This window comes from Volvox carteri, assembly GCF_000143455.1.
Source record: "Volvox carteri f. nagariensis unplaced genomic scaffold VOLCAscaffold_46, whole genome shotgun sequence".
Classification (NCBI taxonomy): Eukaryota; Viridiplantae; Chlorophyta; class Chlorophyceae; order Chlamydomonadales; family Volvocaceae; genus Volvox; species Volvox carteri.
In genome coordinates this window covers 501,360-510,281 of record NW_003307589.1, presented here as the reverse complement: position 1 = coordinate 510,281, position 8,922 = coordinate 501,360, and the positions used below count along the sequence as shown (strand labels likewise).

General features: G+C 61.5%; 2 protein-coding genes across 2 annotated transcripts in view; one reads left to right on the top strand and one right to left on the bottom strand.

Annotated features, from left to right (window-relative positions):
• Positions 1–4,378, top strand: part of VOLCADRAFT_95713 (uncharacterized protein) — a gene marked incomplete at both ends in the record, with an annotated part of 13,643 nt that extends 9,265 nt beyond the window's left edge. The window contains 8 exons of the mRNA XM_002954843.1: positions 52–366; positions 581–677; positions 992–1,125; positions 1,387–1,576; positions 2,023–2,200; positions 2,773–2,950; positions 3,527–3,683; positions 4,239–4,378. Coding sequence (XP_002954889.1) covers positions 52–366; positions 581–677; positions 992–1,125; positions 1,387–1,576; positions 2,023–2,200; positions 2,773–2,950; positions 3,527–3,683; positions 4,239–4,378 — 1,389 coding nt within the window. The remainder of the gene's footprint in view (positions 1–51; positions 367–580; positions 678–991; positions 1,126–1,386; positions 1,577–2,022; positions 2,201–2,772; positions 2,951–3,526; positions 3,684–4,238) is intronic.
• Positions 4,379–6,047: 1,669 nt separating this feature from the next.
• The window catches only part of VOLCADRAFT_82983 (uncharacterized protein), a gene marked incomplete at its 3' end in the record, with an annotated part of 7,634 nt that continues 4,759 nt past the window's right edge, over positions 6,048–8,922 (bottom strand). Inside the window, exons 8-10 of the mRNA XM_002954791.1 lie at positions 8,538–8,703; positions 6,793–6,895; positions 6,048–6,232 (exon numbers count right to left, since the gene is read on the bottom strand). Coding sequence (XP_002954837.1) covers positions 6,048–6,232; positions 6,793–6,895; positions 8,538–8,703 — 454 coding nt within the window. The remainder of the gene's footprint in view (positions 6,233–6,792; positions 6,896–8,537; positions 8,704–8,922) is intronic.

The following is an 8,922-nucleotide window of genomic DNA, read 5'->3' as shown; positions in this document are numbered from 1 at the left end:
CCCTTCCGCCCACCCCACCCCACCCCACCCCACCCCACATCACGTATGAAGGTATCTGAGGGGCTGCTGGAGGACGGCTTGGCTTTGTGGCTGGTGGCACTGAGGAACGCACCAAGCTGCTGCGAACCAGATCCAGCAGCAGCGGCGGCAGCTGGCGGTGGTGGTGGTGGTTGTAGTGGCGGTGGTCCTGGCGGTGGTGGTGGTGGTGGCGGTCCATTGGCGGTACCGTCACCCCCGTCCCCGGCGGTGGCGGCTCCGTGTCCTGTCCGTGTGGTTCCCGGTCGCGAGGGCACTCTGCAGGCACTGCTGAGTCCCTTCCCTGCTCTGGCGGTCATTGCGGAGGCGTCGACGGAACACCTGCCGCTGGTAAGGGGCGTGTGTGCGTGTGTTTGTATGTGATGTATGGATGTTGTGTGTGTTTATGTGAAATCAGAGGGACCACTTAAACCTCACATTGTCTGCCTCTTGAGAGCTCGTTTGCTCATTTACGCGCGCGCGCGTGTGTGTGTGTGTGCGTGTGTGTGTGTGTGTGTGTGTGTATCTCCCTGATTCCTCTCTCTCCCCCTTCTTCCCGCTGTAGGTATCCGCCATCCTGTCCAGCGCAGCCCTGGTTTCGGGGCCGATGCTGTACAGCGCAGTGGGGCAGCACGTGCTCGCGGTGCTGCTGGCGATTGTGGGTGGGTGGATGTGTTTCAATGATGAACTTAGCCGTGATGACATGATGGCATATGACGTGACGGCTGCTGCTTGAAATCTGGCGCCTTGACTTTGCCGTATCGCTTTTGATGTGTTTCTACTGGCTTCCTTCCCTTTCTTTGCCTCTCTTTCCCTCCCTCCTTCCCTCTCTCTCCCTCCCTCCCTCCCGCATTTCTGTATCCACCGCATCTGCGGGACCCGCTCTGTGTCCTCAATCACTGTCGCGGTTCGGTTGCTGCTGCCTGTGTGCCCTCTTGCCCGTCCTCCCGCTCCTCCTCCCCCTACTCCTTCCCAGGCAATGTTAGTGAGCGGGGCATGTTGTTGATCCTGCCCACCTTGGAGGCGATGTTGAGCTCGGCCCCCCAGGCAGCCGCCACCGCCCTGCAGCCCGTGCTGACACGGCTGGTGGGCATGATGCTGGGAGGAAAGGTGAGGCTGCTGCCCGGGGAGGGTGGATGGATGTGGAAATGTGGTTGGAAATGTGGGTGGTGGGTGTGGTGTGGTGGAGCTTGATGGTTGGAAGTATCGGCGCAACAAAGCTAGCACTATGCGGTACGTTGTGCAGCATACGGAGCAGTGTAGGCGAATAGTATGGCGTCGCAATAGGAAACTGAAAGCTGAGCACGTCACCCGTGTAAATGTATGTGGTTTTGTACGTCTGTATGTCCGTCCGTATCTCCCCCCGCGCAGGAGTCCAGTCTGGTGGTGTCCAACTCCTGGCCGGTACTCGCGCGGATGATACTGGTGGCGCCGCAGCAGTTCGGGGAGGTGTGTTCTGCAGTGGCGGCGGCGGGGGCGGCGGCGGGAGGGGGAGGGGGAGATGCGGGGGCGCTGGCGGCGGCGGTTGGCTGCGGGCGGGAGAGCATCCCCGCTGATCTAGGTGAGAGGAACCGTGAATGGAAATGTGTGTGTGTGTGTGTCCCCGGCACATGTACGTATACACGCACACGCGCACATACACATGTACGTATGTACGCACATGCATACGCGCGCACACACACATGCTGGCTTACCAAAAGCACACAGACATACAGACAAACACACACAGACACACACAGTGTGATGTACCTATTGGGGCCTTTCTCTCAAACCAAAACACACGGTCAATACCGCCTCTCCATCTTTCCTCACGTCCTTGGTCTCTCCGTCGCCATCGCCGACCGTCCGGAACTCGTATCGCTCCCACGGGGCCCTGCCCCACCTCACCCTCACCACCCTCACCACCCGTCACCCGTCCCGCCCAGTCCTACCTGCCTACCAACATCCTGTGTCGGCCTCTGCCCCCCTCTCCCCCCGGCGCCACCCCCCGCTGCGCTACCTGAGCAGCTCCCAGTGAGGTGGTGCTGTGGCGGCTGCTGGAGCTGTGGGCGGAGCAGTTCGACTCCATAGGCCAGGCGGGGTCCAGGAGGTTGTGTGCCCTGGCGCTGTGCCGGGCTCTGGCCCTACCCAGCCGGGTTCCGCTGGGGCTGCTGGAGGTGCTACTGCCCGCAGTGACCGCAGTTTGGTGAGTAGAGGGGGGAGGGAGGAAGAAGAAGAAGGATGAGGAGGATGAGGAGGAGGAGAGGGAGGGCGGTTTGCGGGAGGGAGGGGGAATTCATGTAATGTTGCAAGAAGTTCAAGGGAGAGATGAGATGCCGACGGCGTCCAAAGTGAAGGGAGGGATGGGAGGGAGGGAGGGGTAGGGTGAAGGAGCTGCTGTTGCTGATTACCCGGCCACAGCCCCTCCAGGTAGCAGGTAGCAGTAGGGGCCGGCTGCGAATGCGATTGCTGCTGTCTCAAACTCGCTGGGCTGCACCGCCCTGGGCTGCGAGCTGACGATAGAGAGTGTGTTCGCATTCGTGTGTGCGCGTGAGAGAGAGAGAAGGAGAGGGAGAGAGAGAAAAGAGAGAGAAAAAAGAGAGAAAAGAGAGAGAAAAGAGAGAGAGAAAAGAGAGAAAAGAGAGATGTCTGAATGGATGGGTGAATGTCGGCGGCCGCGGTGGGTGGCCGATTTTCTCTCATGTACTGGTCCGTCCCAACTAAAACCTCAACCTGCCTTCAGCACCATTATCTCGGCGCATGGCGACCTGGCTGCAGGTACGAGACGGAGGGCGGCGGTGGCGGCGGGTTCGCGGCGGAGGGCGGGATGCCGCTCAGCTACGACTTCTTCTCCGCGGGGGCCCTCCAGGGCGCGGGGGAGGAGGGCATGGAGAGGATTGCGGGACCCGCACTTGACTCGGAGGAGGCGGAGGGGGAGGTGAACCGCCGAGCGCAGGTGGGGTACTTGGGTCACACCTTGGTGCGGGGTCGGGCAGCCCCAGCTTTGTCGTCAGGGAACATTCGGGGAGGGATGGGGGAGGGATGGAGGAGGGGGTGGAGGAGGGGGCGGTGCAGGAAATGGGGAGGACATGGGGTGGACAGTTGTGCGAATGGGGGAGGAAGTTTTAAGTGGAGGGAATTAAACATTCAGGAGTCATGTTGAGTAGAGGACTCGTTAGCCCTTCGTTTCCTCCGTTACGAGCTCAACCGCCTCGCGCGCGTTGTGTGCTGCTGACGCTCCTCTGAACGACCCCTCTACACGCTCATGACCCCGTTCGTCCCGTGGGGCCCGGCGGGGTCGCTCCGTGCCTAGCTTCCTGTCGCCTCGTCCGCGCCGCTTTACCCCCATCCCCCTAATCGTCCTCGCCCACCCCGACACCCCCATTCGGTCCTAAGACTGATCCCCATCCCCATCCTCAGCTGCTGCATACACGCACCCTCTGATCCCACTCCTGAAATGAATGATCCCACACCTTGAACTGAAAAGCACGCCGTCGCCGTTCGCCCCCTCGTCACACCCAAACCCCGACAGTCACGGGAGGCAGACCCCGCCTCCTACATGCGAGTAGGGCCTTCTCTGCGGGATGGCCTGGCTGCGTGTGCCGCACTGCATGGGCCCTCCCTGGACGCAGCACTGGCTAGGTTGGACGAGCATGTCATGTCGGCGGTACGGACAGCCACTTCTGGAGGTGGCCCGGCGGCTGGGGGCTCGGGCGGTGCTGCAGGGGCTCTTGGCATATGATGGGGATATATGAACATATGGCAGTGATAGCGGGACATTAGGAGGGGAGGTGGAAGGGGGCAAGGATGGCGCCTGAGCATCGCGGGTCAGGAGGAGGGCAGTGCGCGTCTGGAAACCTGCGTGCCGTGTGTGGGTTGGTAGTGGCGATGTATGACTAAGGAATTCCTTAAGGTGTTTAGCTGGGGGGAAGGTGGGGTGGGTGGGGCTTGGGGCAACATGACCTGCACTGAACTGAGGGAACCCAACCCCCAGCAGTGTGGCGAATGAGAATGCGCTTTCACGACGCATGCACGTGCACGTAGATATGTTACGTACGTCACGATCTCTGTGCCATTTACGGTGACGGAATGCTCGTCCATGTACGACGAAGACAAGCGAGTCTATCCTCTTTTGAAGGTTTGCGGAGCTTTTCTGGATGATGGTCGCGGCGATTTTGATCAATTGGAGATCACTCTTACGGACCCGATGTACGGCTTGCAAGCCTGGGTGTTATCTCTTACAGGCGGTGTATGTCCGTACAGTCTCAAGGGGTACTCCCTGGTGGGGGATATCGTGGCGGCGGACGGACAGCCCTCGACCTGTGTAGCGGGGCACTTTGAGGAGCACTGCTCAGCGACGGCAGATCCGTCGCCGCCGACGTAGATATGTATGCAGTCAGGCCAGATATAGCGGGGCGCGTATAACTGGCTGTTGGAGCGCTGGAAAGGCCGCTGTGATCAGGTCATAACACACGGCGGGGGTGGCTGCGTTGGCCGGCAGTGCCTGCACTGACCGGCGGAGGAGGATACGGTAGGGCCGGGTGGTTTCCGAAGACTGTTTCTACCGGATCGGGCTATGGTACTGTACGGGGAGCGATGTAAAACGCCAGTCGCAAGCCGTCCGGGAGTCCTGCATTTCGTGCATCAGTTTGGAAGTTTTCCAGTTTACCGTGTACATCTCTGCATCTGGTATCTCCCCTGCGTCTTCCCGACCATCGCCTCCAAATGAAAAGCCGCTAACAACAGAGCGATCGGGTAGGGGTGTGGAGAAATTCGCACATTCATGCAATATGCCCGGCAACGTCTGCGAGCATTGCGAGTTCCCCCCTCCCGACTGGTCAGCTCTTTTCCGTACTTAAGTCGGCGTCCTCCTTGCCTGGAAACCGCTAGAATGAGCAAAGCGACTCCAGCTCGCACCAACCCTTAACAACGGGCTTCTCCAGAGGGCCTTTCTCCAACAGCCTTTCACGTTGTGCACCGATTGCACACGTCTGCATGTATAACAATTAAGATATAATACATATATTTGCGTCTACATTAGGCGCCATACTGGCAAATCGCTGCGCGGCACGACCTTGTACGGCACGGTACGACCCATATCGGGCCCTTGATAAGGCCCCGCTTATTTCGTAGCACCATGATGTGCCTTGTGGCTTGCGTACCGCCACCCCGACCGACGCACAGACAGGCAAACGACAGACGGAAGCTCCTGTGTGCCATACCGTACGTCATGTCGTGTTGCCTCTCCAAAGGCAACCATCCCACACCAAGGGAGACAGGCCGCTCACCTCGCACCTGTAACCACCTCGGATCGTTATCAAAAATAAAAAGACGTAGCTGTGTGCACCGTAAGGTTCCTAACAAATGGCCTTACCCGCTTCTATTTCTGCCCTCCTGCTTCCCCTTCTCCAAGCGGACTTTGCGACAACGAAGAGGGATCCCACATGCAGGTACGGGTACGGATTGCAGTACCCATACACAGCGACACAGACACCTTAAGCATGACGACAGGCCGGCAACAGTAGCAGCAGCAGCAGCAGCTGGCGTAGATGGAGGTGTTGCAAACAGTTCATATAGAGGTCCACCGATGGGGCCCAGTTTCTGTTCCTGTACACTCCAGGAGGTCCCTCCCATCGCCGTCCGGTCACCCCTCCTTCCAGTAACCCCCCTCCCTCCCACTCCCCATATCTCTCAATCTCTTTCTTCTCTTGATCGCTAACGGGCTGTCGCCACTGGTGCGGGTGCGTGTGGCCACCAGTGGCCCCAGCCTGCAGATGTCTCTCTTCCTCCCCCATCCGTCCCCCCGGACGGCCCCCTCCACCCCCTCCGTCCGCCCCCGCCAACTCGGGGTCGGATGGATGTCGAGGGGGCAGCTAGGAGGTGTGGGACAGCGGACCCCACCAGGACTGGATCCGGATCTGGGTCACACTGTAGCATAACATCGACAGCCAGTCTCTCCACGACCCGCGGGTCAGTCGCCATGCAGGGTCACGAGGGTCAGTCGAACCATTTCTATTGCTTCCTTCTGCAGCTGCTGTTTCTGCTGCTGTCCTTCAGAAATACGTGAGGTGAGTCGACATGGGCACCAGGAACGGTTCCAGTGTGAGGCGGGTGAGGAAGTAAAATGCCACTCCCAGGGCGATGGAGAAGGGCAGGGCGGGCAGGGCCTTCTGGTAGATGGCCAGACACAGCAGAGTCAAACCCAGACCCGCAATGATGGCCAGGTAGGCAGAGAACACTGCGGCGGGGCGGGACGGGACGGGAAGGGTGCAGAGGAAGCAGGGTGAGGGAGGCAGTGGGGGATGGATGCGCGACTCCGGGGACATTCTGAGGGGAACCCCACTGGACCCAGAGGACCCAGGAGGGAAGAGGACAAGGCCGTTCCATGACCTCTGTGGTTGAAAGGGAGGGAGGGGGAGGGAGTTGTGCCTATCAGGTAGGGGGAGAACGGCCGCATCGGGACCTGCTCCAGCCCCCCAGATGATGAAGGCTGCGCAGGATGCCCGATGAGTGCTGATGCGGGTGGCCTGACACCGAGAGAGAGAGAGAGGGAGAGCAAGGCTGTCGGAGATTGGCCCACGCTGACTCGGCAGCGGCCGCCACCTCGGCCCTCTCCACCACAACAACTACCCACAACCTGTGTTCGCTCCACCGCCCCAGACGCGCCGCCTCATTTCCCCCTCCCCCCTCCCCCCTCCCCCAGCCACCTGCCGTCCCTAAAACGGTCCCCAGTTGGGAACATGCGCCGAAAGCAATGGATGCCCGCCTTTCCGGGGCATCTCCTACAATCGTACGTACCGGTCATGAAGTCGTACATCGCCGCTCGGCCGACGAGCATGGAGTAGAAGATGAAGTCGCCCAGCCCCAGCTTGATCGCATCCGGCAGGTCCACCTCGAACGCCTCTTCTTGCCCCCGGCCGCCGCCCTCAGTCGGCGCCAGTTGCCCATCTCCGCGGCGTCGCTCGCCATCTTGTCCCGATTCTGGCGGTGGCGGTGGCGGCACTGGTGGCGATGATGACGCGGGCGGGTGCTGCCCGCCGTCACTCATGTTGCGGCTGGTGCGCCTGTCGGCACCAGGGGCCGTAGTCAGGGGGTCGCACGGCGAGGTGGTGGTGGCGGTACCGGTAATGCCGGTGAAGGTGGTGGGGGTGGGAGGAGTGATGGCGGATTTGCGGGCACGTGCGGGGCTGCTGGGGGTATGGGTGGTGCGGAATTGTTGGATGTGGAGTGGTTGCGGACAGCGATGTGGCCAGGGTTGGATAGAGGCCATGTGCGCGGTAGAAAGGGAGAGGAGAGGTGCGAAGGACGGGGGAAGGAGGGGACGGAGGCGGGATGAGGAGGTTGGTAAAGTGGTTGAGGCCCCCATGACGATGGTGCAATAAGACGGGGTGAGGGCCGAGGAGGCACATCGTCCGGGATATATCCACCCTTTAGGACGCACAAGCTCTCAGCATGCAACGAAACACGTCCAAAGAGCCACACTACCCCCAGCCGCGCCCCAAGGCCCCCAACCAACACCAACCCATTCCAACACAAGTGCACACCAACCACACTCCCCCCATCCCCTCCTTTCTCCCCCTCTCCTAAATCGCACTTCCTCCCTCGTTCCCTCCTCCCCCGACCTCTCTTGCAAACCATTCCCCTCCCCGCCCCTCCCCCTCCCACCTGACAGCCTCAGCCAACACATCCTGGCTCAGAGCCGGGGCCACCGCCCTCACACGCATCGTGTTGGGTGAACCCTCCCGCCGACTGCTGCTAACACCAGCACCACCACCACCACCACTTCCTTGCTGCTTCAGCTGGTGCGCCTTCACGAGCTGTGGGTCCTCCCAGCCCCCCTTGTCACCGCCGCCGCCGCCGCCGCTGCCGCCGCTACCTCGGTGTGCGGCGGCGGCCGGGGCCAGGGCAGGGTCGTAGCTGCCACCTCTGCTACCGGGGGACGCGGTGGCGGAGGGGCCACCGCTGACGGTCTGCGGGTGAGGGTGAAGGAGGGTGAAGAGGCCGCCACCGTGGGAAGGAGAAAATGTGATATGGCAGGCTTAGTCCAATCTAACAGCAGCTATCAAGAATACATTCAACAGCAAGCGTCTTTCCCGCGCCCACCACGATCCTCAGCCCGTACCCGTGTTGCTCTCGGCATCCCACTCTCCCCGGGGGAGGTGGAGGCGGCGGCCGCCAGGGTGGTACCGGATATCCTCAGAGCCTGTTGCGGCTCCGCGCTGGTGCTTCCAGGCGGCTGGATGAGGGGCTCCTTCCACTCACCACTACTGGCCCCGGCACCGGCACCACCTCCCCCCGCCTCCCGCCGGGGGGAGGACAGCACCTTAGACAGCCGCTCACGCAGGGAGTCAGCCCCAACACTGCCGCTGCGACCGCCGCCTTGCGGAGGGGGCTGCATGAGGGAGGGCATAGAGGCAGACAGGGACAGGGAGACCTGTGTGTTGGTGTCTGTATGTATGTGTGTGTGTCTGTGTAAAAGTTACAAGTATCTGACCAATGGCCAGGGGCTGCTATCCAATCCCAACAGTGTAGTGTGTGTGTACGTGTATGTGTGTGTGCGTGTCCCTGCCACCCCGTCTCCGGACAGCAATGGGCAGAGGATCCCTCCTCCTCTCTTGACCCGTTAAGAGTGAGTCACTCAGGGAGCTCGCCCACCTGCGGCGGCTCCTCCACGGGCAGCAGCGCCCACGGCGCAGCACCCGCCTCTGCCTCTCCCAGCCCCACCTCCCGACCTTCCGCCACGGGCCGCGGGCCGCCCGCACCCCTTCTGGTCTGGGACTGCGACTGCAGCTGCACGAGGTCGAGTCCCTGATGGCTGCCGAATGACCTGGTGGGGGAGGGGAGGATCAGGAGGAGCAGCGGAGGGGCTGGTGGTGGACGAGGGTGGTGGTGGGCGAGGCGGAGAAAGGGGCTGGAAGGGGGAGTTAA